Genomic DNA, 15,384 nt, shown 5'->3' with positions numbered 1-15,384 from the left:
GACACAGCAGCGCCTCGCACCGCATCTCATGCCCGCCCCCCTCCATGGATGTCCCTTTCTCACTTTTTTCTCTTTAGTCCCCACCTCCCTCCCTCTCTCATTATCATCCCCATCTTTCCCGATCATCATTTTCTCCTGCAGACAACATCTGAGCATCCACAGGGGCAGGTTGAGGAAGGGTACCCCCGCCACACTCCTCTTTCTTCCAATCTCCCCACCTCTGATCCATTGTCTTCCTGACTGGCGTGAGATTCAAAGGCGCATCTTACTTCCAGAGATGAGATACCCTGTGCTGCAATAACAGCAGAACAAGAGGCTCCCAATTTAGTCGCTCCCTCTCCCTCGCGTATCAGATTGGATCTGTTTCTTCAGGTTTATTGGCTCTTTTGTCTTCCACGTTGTCTCAGACTATCTCACTGAAGGTGTGTTTTTATGAATTGTAAGCAATATCCCTTCAGACACAAAGCAAAGCACACTGTATTGTGTAATTAATAGTGTAATGAGCTTTCAGATGAATAAGCAGCATTTTATAAAACACAGGTCTGCTAAGCCTAGCAAAAATGCAGTTCAATATGTTTTGAATAATTAACGATAACAACAAGAGCTCCATTTCTCTTGCTTACCTCACACTTCTCCAGCAAGAGAGATGCACTTGAGCCCCCAAAGATACATATTTAAATGTTGAAAATATTACTCAAATGTATTTATCACAAGGTCTAAAAGTTAAATGAAATGCTCTGTTTTGGCCTAAAATAGCAAGAGGCACATTTGAATTTCTCAGTACTTGTTCTAAGTTAGTTCTTAGTCAGGAACTCAGTGGATTTAGCTTACTGTGGAGGTGATGAGGTCCATGGCAGATTCAGCAGAGATCTCTGACAGATGCTTTGCAATGCAAATCACATCATTATGACAAAATGTGAGATTATTCTTGGATGTCTGTTGGCACCATGGAGCTGTAATAAATGGTTTGTAATGTCATGTTATTCAGGTGGGATGCACCAACTACACAAATACACAAAAATCTAATAAAGATAATCACGGCTCTGCAGGCTTTAGAAAAAATGAAAACACGGAAACATCCAAGTTGTTCACAAACAGCCTTCATCTTTCTCTCTACTGAAAGTAACTTCAGATACTTATTATAGAATATTCGTTGACATTTGGCTTTAAATTGCTTTTTGAAAAGCAAGAAAAAGCAGGTAGAGAGAGGCTGTGCAGATGAGTGGATGCTAATTGTGAGCCTGCTCTTCACATTCTTGTGTTTGATCATGATACGTGCGTTGGAGGAAGGCAGAGGTATGGTTTCTCTGAACAACCTGCCCTTCTTAAGCGTCTGCCCTCACTGCCTCTCTCAGATGAAAAACTATAGTATGTTCAAGTCTCTGCTCTCTGCCGACTGCCTGTGACAGCTGGGGGAAATGTATGGAGAACAGTTGCTGGGGGTACATTATAGATACTCTCACGCTTCACTGTTTATTCCATTAAATCTACTCATGAATCAAATTAGCTTTCTTTCCTCGTCCGTCACTTTTTTTCAAAGCCCACCAAAGGCGCTTGCCACACATTGTGGCCCGATAAATGCTCTGACGGATTGAATGAATGGATTTGAACATAAATGGAATAAATAATAATAGCAATATTTGGTGTGAGTGGGAAAGCAGCCTAATCAGCTTCTACTAGGGCTGCTGGTAAACTCATTAGCATACAGAAATATTCTTTTCCACTTTATTGGGTCCTAATTGTTGATTTCTCTGTCTGGATGGCTGCCTGCCCCTGAATAATGATACCATTCTCCATATGGAAGACTCCGTGAGAGATAGAGACGCAGAGACATTGGGAGAGGGAGGGAGAAAGCAGGCCCTGAGAAAAGGAAAACTATAAGCCGTCATTTACACCTCCCCTCCCCATCTTTCCTTTGGCAGTTGAAAACAAAGTGTATCCTGGCTTCAGTGTGTGAGCAGGAGAGGGCGAGAAGAAATGGATTAAATATGTTTAAGACATCGAGGATTTGACATCATAACTCTTTGAAGACAACTAGAGACAGGATTCATCCGGAGCCGCTGGAACTCTTCCAACTTCAAAAGATATGGAGTAAAAATATGATAGGTCAACTGTACCAAAACAACTCTTCGTACACTCAGACTATAAAGAGAGTCAGTTTAATGTCTTATTTTCTTTCTAATGTATTCAATCTTTAATACTGTATGTTTTAGTCTTAATATGCTCTTTACATCATATCTTTATCCCTTTCTTTGTCAAAAGTGGTCTTGTCCTATGTTTAAATCCAAAATGAAGTAAAAAATGTGTTCCCCTTTTATCGAACCCAACAATGTTGTCTGGGTATCATTTCTCCCAGTTAGTTGCTCTGCTCATGCTTCAACCAACAACTTGTGTGTGAAATGTGTATACTGGAGTGAAAACAAAGGATGTGGGGATTTAGGAGGTGAATGGGAATATAACTCATTTTCATCCAAATGGAAGCAAGGTTTGGTTTGTCTCATTTGGTCAAGGTCACGGTTAGCGGCATGGTTCAAAGAAATCTAATTCTAGTGTTAGAAATGGAAAACTGTGATGTCTGTAAAGTCTAACATTTTGTTCCCTCACTATTAACCCTGACCTAAAAATGACCATCCTTCTTCTGCCTTCCCTCTTTTGCTCCTATCAGCTTTGTCATTTGAATTTAAACATTTCTCTTTTTGGGAGACTTTCTGAAGCAACTGATTATGTAATTTTACTTGGGAGGACAGTCTCTCCATATAAGCAGAGATCTTTTTACCAATTGGTATATGTACAGTTCCAATTCAAAGTGACAAAAACAAGAATACATTTGTCCTATTCATACTTGTTCTTAAATGGATGCAGATAATATTATATCAAAAATAAATCCTATAAAAGGGTAGTCCAATGGAGTAACCTGAGGTATGGGATTCAACTCAAATATCTTTGGAAGATCCGATGAACTAAAGCTATTAAAACAGTAAACAGGAGACAATTGTGTTCAAGCAGCACATATGTGAACATCATCAGAAGAAGGCACAGACTGAGAAGCAGTAATGCACCTGTACACAGGAAATATTGGTGAGTATTTTTTCCAGAGTAATTACTATTTTGCTCTGAAATAATGGTATTTAATCATTTTGGAGTGTATTTATTACTCATAGCTTCTAGAGTGCGATCAAAAATGCAGAGTCAATTCTATTGGAGTTAAACCATGACCACGCTGTAACGGAGGTGATCTCTGGGGCCATAGATCTCGGTCTCCGTTACGGATTATATAGCTTAATTATTGGCGAAGTATATTCATTTGTTCCACGCTAAAACATTGCACAGGAAGCATGTGATTATATGTAATTTATGCATATATTTGTCACGATCTGTCTATGTTTTAGTTTGTCTGTCTCTGTTTCCTGTTTTAGTTTGAAAAGTGTTCCCCCTCCTGCCTTGTCTGTTGCTGGTGATTGCGTTCACCTGGTGCCCTGTGTTTCTCCTCCCTCCTCACCTGTGTCTTGTTGGTTTGATTAGTCCTGTGTGTATTTAGGTTCTGTTCTGTGAGTGAGTGAGTGAGTGAGTGAGTGAGTGAGTGTGTGTGTGTGTGTGTGTGTGTGTGTGAGTGTGTGTGTGTGTGAGATCCTTGGTGCTGGTGACTGTGTTCACGTGAGACAGTCATATTGAGGCTGTGTATCCTGTACCACAAAGAGGAATAAATGCCCACACCAGGTTGTATTTGAACTCTCTGCCTCTGCCTTCTTGCTTGGTCGGGCCGCTCAATGGTCAGCTTCACACACGCCCACTCATGTTCCTTAAGCACTTTGGTTTATTGACCTTTTTTATTGTAAAGATCATTATGGTTCATTTATTCTATTCTGAGTAAAATGACCTTCTATTGGAGTGAAATGACGTTCGATTGGGAGTAAAATGACCTTCTATTATGAGTAAAATGGCAGTAGAGCTGTTTTTAATATACACTACATAGAGTAAATAACCATTAAGCAGAGTCAAATCTAAGCACATAATAGAGTAAAATGAACTCTAAAAATACAACTCAGAACAAAGAGTACATTTTACTCTATATAGGTTGGGACCAAATGTAATATTTTTAGAGTAATATTTTCTTCAATTTGAGTCAATTTTACTCAGAGAAATGTACTGTGTACCTGCCTTTTCTCCCCTCCCTTCTGTACTCCTCTCCCGGCCTCAGTTCACCTTCACCTCAGGTGCTTTGGCTTGGCAGCTGCATGGGAGCCTTTGATAGATCCTGGCTTCAAAGACAAAATCTCTTGCTAAGTGTGGGATAGTATGGGTTGATCCAGATTGTGGCAAATATAGAGAAAATAATGATTTCATCACAATTTCATAATGTTTGAAGAAGTAGAAGTATAACCTTTATTGATCGTTAAAGACTTTAAAGGTGAGTTGAAAGTGAATACTTCAATCATAAGCAGAGTTACCTTTATGCTGGATTTATATTCCACACTTGCTCCAGAGCTCATCCACCCATACCTGAATAAATCATTATGAAGGCTATCGTAAACATACATGTTTTCGTAAGGTTTTTCAACCAGGAGAAACAGATTCATCACGTGTTCATGACCTACTTCTGCATTCGTTAAAGTATGGAATTATATGGCAATAATCCTGCTCAGTTTTGTTTTTGTAACAATTAAATGTTGTGCAGCCAGCATTGATGTAGTTAATAAACTGGATCACAGTCTGTATTCAAGTGGAAACACTAAATTCATGTTGCTGAATCTGACCTCTGACCTGTTTAAAGAGAACAAGTGTTAAATCTTCCCACATGCACTAAAAGCATCACCTCATAACACATTAAAAGTCCTTTTATTCAAATGAAATCATAAACAGCCGAGCTGCTGATGAAGTGTGAATCTTTACTGATTGAAACATTTCTGCTGTGAGCCAAGTCAAACAGTAGAGAATGATTGCGCCTGTGTACCTCTGTTATGCAGACATTAAAGTTTCACAGCTATGTTGAGGGAGATATTAAAGTTGATAGATATGGCTTATTCTATCAGGAACACAGCAGGACAGACATGGCTGGCTATTATAAGTGACAGGGCACGTCAGTTTGTGTGGATAAGTATATGCAGGAGGTATAATTAATCCATTATGTTGCATGGTAACAGTGACTGTTGACAGTAACACTTCTTCATCATACCTTTCAATGGACAATGGAGCCAGGAAAGGTACAATGGAACAATGCATTATATCCAACCATTCCCAATAAGGATTGATAAACATTATATAAAAACCCAATGAATGCTTTATAATTAGGGGGGAAATTATTCATGTAAGAATCGAGCGTCAAAGTTGTGTCAAGCTTGCGAGATTGGTTGAAATATCACAAAAAACAACTGTTTTACAGTGTTAGAAACCATTTATCGCTTGTTTATTTATAGCTTATAAATACTAAATAGGGGTTTAAACTAAAGTGTTACTCAAGCATGCATGAGATTCATTTTGTAGACTGTTGTGTAAATTGTACAGTGTTTGGGTACAGCTTGTTTATGAAATAAATGTGCTAATGGTTTCTCAGAAAAGATATTGGACCAGCTGATGTATTGTCTTAATCCCATCCCAGGCTTTCTGTTTCATCTTTAATGTGCAAAGGGAAAATAAATAACAAAAAGCTATGAAAATAGGGCTATAAAATGGTGAGCGTGGCAGAGAAGGGGAAATCGATCAGATGGAGGAGCTTGAGGCAGAGGCTGCTGGTTGAAGGCTGTAATGGCCTGCTAATAACTTGGACAAGTTGGTGCTGCTGACATATTGGAGACAAAATTCTGCAGTCCACTTATACCATTAGAAATACTTTTAGGAGGGAACAACAGTGTAAGGCTGAAATGAGGAATGGTGGAGGATAGAGTGAAGGGTAATTAGTGTGAATTGATGGTGAAATGTAAAACAGATGCATGGAGATGTCGGAGGAGCTGTAGACATCATTAACATCATCAGATGAAGATGAGACTAGTAGTATAGCAGCTACTGGTGCATATAAAGTGATACTTTAACTAGTAAAAAGTAATTATCCTTCTATCGGATTGAGATTGGGTTATATTAAATATTGCTAATTCAGTTAATGCATATCATTTGCATGCAAAGTGTCCCTACTTTTTCATCCGTTTACTGGTTAATCTGAAAACCTATACCTTTACAACACGATCTTATTATGGGGCCATGCATGAAGCCACAATTATTATGTTATGGTTATTTCAATCCTAATTCAGCCATATCTTAATCGAATAAATCATATGAAATGTAGTAGTTTGGATTGGGTGAATACATTTTGTATGATTTAGAAGTACTTTTCAAGCACCTTTTAAAAGAACATATTCATAAGAATCTGAATATTTTGCTATGTGCTGCACTTAATTCAGTTACAAATACAAAAATTGAATTTGAATGCCGAACTAATAAGCATAGAAAATTATATATTGACTTATATTTTTGACATATTGTTCCATTGCAATGAGTTACTGCATTGTAATTATAGAACAGGACATTTTCCTGTATTTCTTTGTAACTAATTGTACCAATAAAATAATTTGCCATTGCTATATTTTAAGTTATAAGCACAGAATACATTTCAAATTAGTAAAGATATTTAATTTGTATTTTGTACAGTGAATGGAAGAGGGATGGTTTGAGGAAAGAGTGTCATGACTCACGAAGCATTAAGGGAGACAGAGATGGCATACAGTTAGTGATAAGAGATGTGGATTAGGGGGGAAAGTGAGAAGGGGAAAATCTAATATTTCATACTGTATTTATTAGAAAAAGAGGGAGAAAGACAGCAATGCATACAAAGTAGAAGTTTCAGGGAAATCCATGAATTTGTTTTTGTACAGTCACTTCTTTTCCACTTTGGTGGTAAGTCATGTTCCACACAGCACCCCTGCGGGAACACACACACAAAGACACAAACAGAATACACTACTAGTTTAAAAGGAAGTCTAACGGACAAAAAAAGCTGAGTTACTGAGAAAAGGAAAGAAAAATGAGTCGTTTTGAAGAAAGCTATTATTTCAGTGCTGAGCGTGAGATTGCCTCTGACTGTGATCTACGAGACACAGTCCTGACTCTCTCACTTTGAGATGTGATATCCCCCGGGACATTTATGGCCAGCAGTCTGCTGCCACTCGTATACTGTAACAGTTGTTGCCTCGTAATGGATGTGTTTCCAACAGAAGCTTCTGTGTACTGTACTCATATTTCATCTACACATTTTACATATATACATCCTATTTTATGTTCATCACGATGGTAATAAAAACTGTCAAAAGTGACACAACCATTTGATATATCCCAAACATACATATTGCTATACCGCAGCCACCCACACAAACACATAAGAAAGTGTGTGTGTGTGTGTGTGTGTGTGTGTGTGTGTGTGTGTGTGTGTGTGTGTGTGTGTGTGTGTGTGTGTGTGTGTGTGTGTGTGTGTGTTAATTTGACAGGAGGTCTTCAGAATAAAATCTTAATTTACCAGGTACCTGTAAATGCACTTATGGCTCTGCCTCATCCCCGTTCCCAAAGTCCATTTATTTTTAGATTGGTTCATTTGACATCATGTTAAGAGGTTAAAACCATCACGGTTAGCCATTGTTGTCTCAATAAACATTTGTTATGCTGGTGGTGACAGTGATTTTGCAGTTTGGGGGGGCACAATGGAAGAATGGTGACATTATTTGACAGGCAGACAGGGAGCCATGGGGGCGGACGCTTTTGTTTCAGTTGTCAAATCATATAAAATAGCATAGGGCACATTTGCATCTGCAGACATCTGCCACCCACTCAGACAACAGCATAATGCAAACCCATATGCAAAAACACACAGTCACACACAGCTGGAATTGTTCTACCACACAAATACTGTGTGGTAAAAAAGTGATCATTTTAAGATTTCCCTTACTACCTTCTTAACAACAACAACAACAACATAGAATAGGATGTGTGAGGGTGTTTGTGTTATTCCCAGCATTTAGCCAATTTAACAAGGCAATGATAATGGGGTCCACTCAGGGCTGTCTGACACCATTGTTATTACTGCCTTCTCACTGTATACCAGCCACTAGCCAATTGGGTGTATACACTTGTCTTGTACTGACACACACACACACACCCAACATGCATGTTCACTCACGCGGGTGCAAATGCAAACGAGACACAAGAAGATGAACACATTTCTAACTGGGAAATTGCGATTGGAGGGTAATCGCTGTCCAAGAAAGTCAAATGTGACAACAGAGACTCAACCTTCACTGGGGCCGCTGAGTGTTACGGAGCCGGCTGGCAGGGTATATGGGAAATTATGCAAATTAGGTTCAGGCGGCATTTCCAGATGACTGACAGGCTCCCTAACTGGCAATTAGCATGTGTTGGTTTCTCATTGGCCAGAACTGCGTGACTGTCTGGTGACAAGTGAAATGGATATCCCCTCCTGGGTCTCAGGCATTTAATCACATCTCTCTATTTGTTTCTCCTTCTCACCCTCTCACCCTATCTCCCCTATCTCCCATCATGTTTGCCCCCCTTGACCCCCCCCCCCAATCCCCACCCCATGTCTTCAGTCTTTTACCTATATGTCTCTCTTTCTTTTTTCATCCTCTGCTCACTCAATCACAAAACAGCTGTAAACAGGACAACATAGGTTTACCTTCAGGAAACATACAATAAATGTGACATAGTTATTAATATACAAGAATAGACAACCTATTGTGTTTCATAAAGTTAGGAGATTCACAAAATACAGATCAAAATAACAATTTTTTATTAAACCGTGACTGTAAATCTGGGTAATATCCTAAAATGCAATTTATAGCAAGTTGTCCTTTACTCTTATTGTCTCCTAAATCTCTTTTCTAAAATACCATGATTCCCTATTTCTCCAGAGCCACAGAAATAAGTTAAGTAGAACTGTATTCATCCTAGGGACAATATCGTTTTGTATACCCTTTGGATATCAATTATAACCCACTCAAAGCTTAAATCTTGAAACCAAATCCTTAATGTCACCCTATAGGCTTAAATCAGAAGCATTTGCATATAAAGAACACAATTGTACTCTGTTGAAGTTTGTGTTTTATACTAAATATTGAATGTCAGTGCGGGCTCCTGCAGGCCTGAACATTCTCTCTGAGTTTAGAGGGTTACGAATCATGTATAAGTGATGTTTCCCTAGCTTCCTATGGTTCAATATCATATACATGAATCAATTATTCATCACAACATAACCAAGTGCACAGCTTCTGTAAATGGTCAAGTTGGTAGGAGGAGAGAGAGAACATGAGGGAAGGAGCAGGAACAGATTTTGTTAAGAGCAGAGGGAGGCACAGAGAGAGCAATGTTAAAACTGCTCCGAATGTGTTGCCTTCTCAGCAATGAACACATTATGGGATGAGACTGTATACGGAACACTGGATTTATCAATGCAATCTAACAAGTCCAAAATCAAGTTTTTAGACTAATAATTAATTTAGCGGGAGTAAGCATTGATTGTTTATAGCTGTGCTTGCAGTAGTTTGTGTGGAGTGTGGTGCTGCTGCAAGCCAACATCTTAATCAGAGGAACAACACGATGTGCTCTGCGGCCTTCATTGTCCTCATCAGTCTTTATGACAATGGAGCGGATTCCAAACAGCTAGAGCCCCGGGTGGATTTCAACACAGAAAATGCACTGCGCCTGTTGTCAAGTAGAAAGAATTAGCATAATTAGTCATATTCTGCATGAAAGTCACATCCCATGGAAGTGAAGCACCTCTTATATGTGAACAACCTGCTACAGAAAGAGCCTTGTCCATGATTATCAGGACACCAACCGGTGTGTTTGACTTGTCTCATGATGATTTATCTACATGTTTAAGAGTTCACTTTACATACTGGCATTAATAGTAAAGGAAATATAAGCAGATAAAGGTGTTTCATGGATCATTTGAAAGACATCTTAATTAAATATATCAAAGAAGAAGGAAAGTAAGATCTAAAACCGTTTCTTAACATAGGTAACATTAAGCTGTCTGTGGCTCTTTCCTGCTGTAACGATGCAAATGTCCCCTCTGTGGGACTAATAAAGGTATTCTGATTCTGATTCTGATTCATTCTTTGAATTACTCTTTAAACCTCAATGTTTCTCTCTGTTGCACAATCACACTGCATATCACTTGTGCAGTGGAGGCTGTTTTCCTTTTTGGTTCCCATCTGCCTTCCAGAGCACGAAGCATGATTTCCACACCAAAGACTGTGTGCTTAAATTCCCTCCTCTATCAAATCTGTTGAATCTCCTAGAGCGTTTCAGTCAAATCCCCAAATAGCAACAGCAAACATGTGGGTTTATATGCAGTTCCAGGCCCACTGCCCTGTGTCTAAGCCTGATCCCTGCCAAATCATATCATTGTCACACTCACTTGGAAGGAAAGGCCTGATGCTATCTGTCCCTGGAAATGATCATGTCATGGTGGTAATGTGTGGGCTTAGCTTTTTTGTTATTTCATTGAAATCGATGCAAGTTAGGTAAGAACATTTAAATACAACCAAAAATTAAGTATTTGGTACAAGAATAACAAAATACAATCACTGCAATATCATGTTACTCTTTAAAAGGTCGGATCAGCCAAATATCAGATAATCATATTTCCACAATTCAGATATTATTGTGAGATTGAATTAGTGTACTTTTTAGTTGCCAAGAAAAGCCTCTGGATTATAGACGGACACTATTTCTATAAAGAGACATTGTTGGAGATGAGAAAATTGGCCCTTTAAGCATGACTTGATAATTTTTGGGTATACCCATTTTCTATTGTCTGTAGCACATTGAGTGTGTTCCTTTGATAATTTGTTGGCATGTTGTTTTTATTTCTGCCCGTGCATTTATAAAAAGATTGACTATCCTAGATAAAGACAAAAAATGAGAGCGAGAGTGACCGTGGTGTCTGACACGGACAGAGAAACTGTGGATTGTGAGCTGCGTTGCACAGAGATTGGCTAAAGCATAATCCGATTTAGGACTTGAGGTTGAGGTTAGAGATGGACCCATGGCGCTGCACATAAATATCTGAGAGGGCAGTGTCGGAGCAGATGGAGAAATAAAATGAGAAAGAGAAAATCAATCCTATCAGACAGAAGTGGTGGTCATGTCATCTCAAATAAAGATCACATAGTTCTCTGCAGCTCTGCCCCGAGCCTCTAGCTTCTTATTTCTGGTAACTTACATCTATCCTTCATATTCACACAGATGTATTAAATATCTGGCAAAACCTTTGTTCTCTTACATACTCAATAGGGAGATGGAGAACGGTGATTTATTGGTATTTCTATTAGAAAAAAACGATATCTTAATGCTTTCAATAAAGCTCAGCAAAGATCACTTCATTACCACTTAGCGGTTATCACATTTTAACTCTTTTTAGTGTCGCTACGCTGTCCTCATTGATTTATTGTGTTCAAAGTTAAAGGAGAAAAAGGTATAATACTCATATAAAAGTTTGCCAATAGGTTTTCAAGTAACTGAATATTAGAAATCATGCATTCGTTTTTTTAGTGTCCCTGCTCTTTCTCTCAAATGAAATGTCTATATTATCTGACTACATGTGTTGCTCATCTAGCTGCTAGGTCCTTATTGTCATTTTTTAACTTAACATGTCAAAGATCCATGTAAGTTACAAAAACAAAGGACACGCCGACACATGAGCAGAAACATCTCATGATCTATGCTTATTAAAAAGACACATCTATCAACTATAATTCCTCCCAAGGTTTTAAACTTGACTGAAAATGCTAATTTGTGTTTAACAGATAATAAGCACAGGGTATACTTGTCCTATACAGTATGACTTGGCTTGCAGGCAGCAATATGGTCTTCTAAGATTTGATTGCTTAGAGACACCTAAACTAACTACTAAACTTGTTTATGTCTTTGTTGCTGCTGGTATACATCAAAATATAAAAAGGTGTTTTGTTGATGACACTGAATCAAATGTTATCACACAGATTATCACAATCTCCACAATGCTACTTTCTAACTTAAAACACCTGTAGCATGTGTTCTTTTCATGGGAAAGCAGAGACAAAAAAGGCAAAAAGAAACTTTTGAAAGTAAGAAACAGAGATGAAAAATAGTTTCATCTGATGTTTCACATTACATGTTTATAATAAATGTCTGTATGATCAATCATAGACCCCCTACATATATATTTTTACTCAGGAGTATTTTTGCTGCGCTCAGCAACACCCAAACTAAATAACTGTATAACCAAAAACGCTGAATATACAGATGATGAATGGTTTTCCGTTTTTTAAATAAGAAATCAGTCAGTGGAGTCCTTCAAAGTAAATGTGATCCTTTCTAACGGCACGGACAGCATCAGATCTTTTATACAGTGACTGTAGGAGGGTGGCGTTTCATCTCTCCATTTAAGTATAATCTGCTTTCTGGCGAGCACATGAAAGGGCATTTACTGAACACTGTTTCTTTTACTTCAGATATTGCTGTCAGTCGAGGTGGATTTAGAGGAGTCTTCAAACATGTGTCTGTTTAGCACTCATTTAGAAGTTATCAACTCCAAATCATGTGGATAAGTTCCCTTTCTTGATGTTTGTACCTCTTAAAATGCTTAAGTCATTCTAATTATTGAATAAGTCAAGGCAAGGATGTCTATGTAGCTACATTTATAGTCTTTAAACTAGGGCTGCTCAATTAATCGTATTTTAATCGCAATTACGATTATGGCTTGCAACGATTACGAAAACAACGTAATCGAAATAAAACGATTCTCTTTTTATTATTCCTTTTTTTTTTTTTTAAATACATTTTTTTTTTTATTGGTTTTTCAGTTGAATTATACTCAAAGTTCAGGGTAATCAACTGTTAAAAACATACTGTTCACATTTTTTTTCTCCAATAAATTGATGTTTTCAAAGTAAATGGATAATCGTTTTTAATAATCGTGATATCAATTATTGACCAAAATAATCGAGATTATGATTTTTGCCATAATCGAGCAGCCCTACTTTAAACATGTGTGTTGGCAGGATTACTGTTTTAACTGTGTGAATAAAGTGAAAACAGCTTTAATGGATCCGTAAAAGCATGACTTATTTCACATTACATGCACAAGGTTGCAGAAATATCAGGAAAATAGGATTTGTTCTGACAAAAATGACATTCGAAGAAGCACAATTCTTTTTTTTAAACTGTGTTTCCAGTTGAAGCAATGGTCTGGTACACCCACACCCTTAAAGGTGGGGTAGGTAATTTTGGAGAAACCAGCTCGAGTGCGCTAGAATTTGAAAATACACAGCCGGAAAAAATCTGCCACTTCCTTACAGAGCCCCTCCTCCAACACACACGAACGTGCACATGACCAATGAGGGCACGAGATAAGTTTGTGCACAGATGGAAGGCTGACAGGCAGGTAGGCCATCCAGTTATTTTAGCCGGGCCAGCTAAAATGATTGGTCGTGCTTTTTACAGTATTACGGCTTCCACAGATGACATTTTTTTATGGATTTTTTGTCAAAGCACTTAAGATATTCATTGCTATCGGGATGTTAAGAGCATTCCATGGAATATAACAAAAAGTGTTTCTCGAGCCGGTTTCTCAAACTTACCTACCCTACCTTTAATTAACAAACAATACTGTAATATTAATAGTTTTGTCACTATGCCAATGAGTAGGGCTGGTATGTGTGTGTTGAGACGGTTATAACTTTATAATGTGCTCGCATGTTTCAGGTCTATATGTCTCTGAGGCATGAAGTTTCAGTGTTCAGGGTATTTTTAGATGAAACATGTTACATCCTACAACACTGTAGAGCACAAACGAGCTGGTGGAGATGCTTGTTTGGGAGGGCTTGGAACTTGGCAAAGTTACTTTCTTCTCCTGCCATAAATGCATAGCTAAGAAAAATCCCTACACCACACGACTTATGTGAAAGGATTCATAGGAAGTAGAAAAAAGAGCAATAAAAAGCAAAGAGCAGGATGCATCCTATCATGGGAGGTTAGCACTGGGCCTTAAAGTGCACCTATCATGCTATTTGTAGGCAATGGCATAGGTCTCAGATATATACAAATATATTAAAAACATGTCTATGAAGTGTTTTGCTCAAAATACCAAACAGATCACACATTCTAGCCATGCCTCATATCCCTCTATTTCACTTCCTGTTTCAAAAGTGCTGATTTTGGGTATAAAGCTGTAAAAAAAATAAAATTGATAAAAAATAAAAAGGAGGGGGCTGAGCTCATGCGGGACCCGGCAGCTACTGTCTAAACTAAATACTGCCGTGATGAAACGCCATATCATGGATTATCAAGGATTATTTCTGAAACAGTATGGAGCTCAAAGGCTTTCTCTCATGCCGGTTATACCACAAGGTGGGTTTCTTTTTATTTCCTGCTTCTTCACACACATGCTCTGTGCAGTACAGGTTAGCTCTGAGTGTTAGCGATGCTAATGTAAACATGCACCGACCATATTACGTCCAAAACAGTCGGGCATTGTTTCTGATAGCAACGTTTCTGATAGGGCCGTGGGTGTAAAGCCAGCCTACATTTTCGATATTACGTCATATCGGACGCAAATCTGGATCAGCTCCGTTGTAGCCCTATTTTTAGAGATTTGGGTACGGAGGAAAGGAGAGAGGGTTTTATTTTCTGATGCTGCGTGAGTTCCCTGACACACCGGGGACACATATTTATGTATAAAAGACATCAAAAAGTGCATTTTGCATGATAGGTCCCCTTTAAAGAAAATAAACGGAAAAGATGAAGAGAACAGTGAAAGTGTCCTGCGGAAAAGAATCATCAGTGTATGTGGGTGTGTTTGTTTGCACAAGGTGTGGCGTGACTGAAGATGACTTTAGGGGTCATCCCAATGCGTCTGTGGCTCAGTTAAATGTCACTTGTGCAGACACTGCCGACGTGTCCTCCGTGCCTGTCACTCTGATGTGACATGCAAAGATCGCAATCTTGTTTACTCATCGACCTATACCTGCCTAGCAGTGTGTATGCATGTATGTGAGTGTTTGTTTGGGTGGTGGAAGCAGAGTCTTTTATATTCTATGTTGTAGAGGCAACATGAAAAGTAAATGAAAAACAGCAACAACAAAAAAAGAAATCTAACAGCTAGTTCTGCCTACTGTCATAGCATGCTCCCGATGTCTCGGAACGCTTTGTGAAGCTCCTCTGAAGCGAGGGGCGTCACATCCCTGCTATATAAAGAATGACACAAGGGCATTTTATACACAAACACATACAAACAGCTTGCTACAGGGTGCAAAGATGTGACAAGGGACAAAGTCATCATGCTAACCTCAGGGCCCAACTGCATATGTCAGTCACACACTCATTCTGTCAACATCAACACCA

General features: G+C 38.6%; 1 protein-coding gene across 2 annotated transcripts in view; it reads right to left on the bottom strand.

Moving 5' to 3' along the window:
• dmrt2b (doublesex and mab-3 related transcription factor 2b) overlaps positions 1–15,176 on the bottom strand; it is a 28,511-nt gene extending 13,335 nt beyond the window's left edge. For both annotated transcript variants that reach the window (XM_034146143.1, XM_034146145.1), the window contains exon 1: positions 15,156–15,176. In XM_034146143.1, coding sequence (XP_034002034.1) covers positions 15,156–15,161 — 6 coding nt within the window. In that variant the 5' untranslated portion in view covers positions 15,162–15,176. The remainder of the gene's footprint in view (positions 1–15,155) is intronic.
• Between the last annotated feature and the right edge of the window lie 208 nt (positions 15,177–15,384).

The sequence above is a fragment of the Trematomus bernacchii genome, unplaced genomic scaffold (genome assembly GCF_902827165.1).
Source record: "Trematomus bernacchii unplaced genomic scaffold, fTreBer1.1, whole genome shotgun sequence".
NCBI lineage: Eukaryota > Metazoa > Chordata > Actinopteri > Perciformes > Nototheniidae > Trematomus > Trematomus bernacchii.
This window is presented reverse-complemented; position numbering and strand designations above follow the sequence as displayed.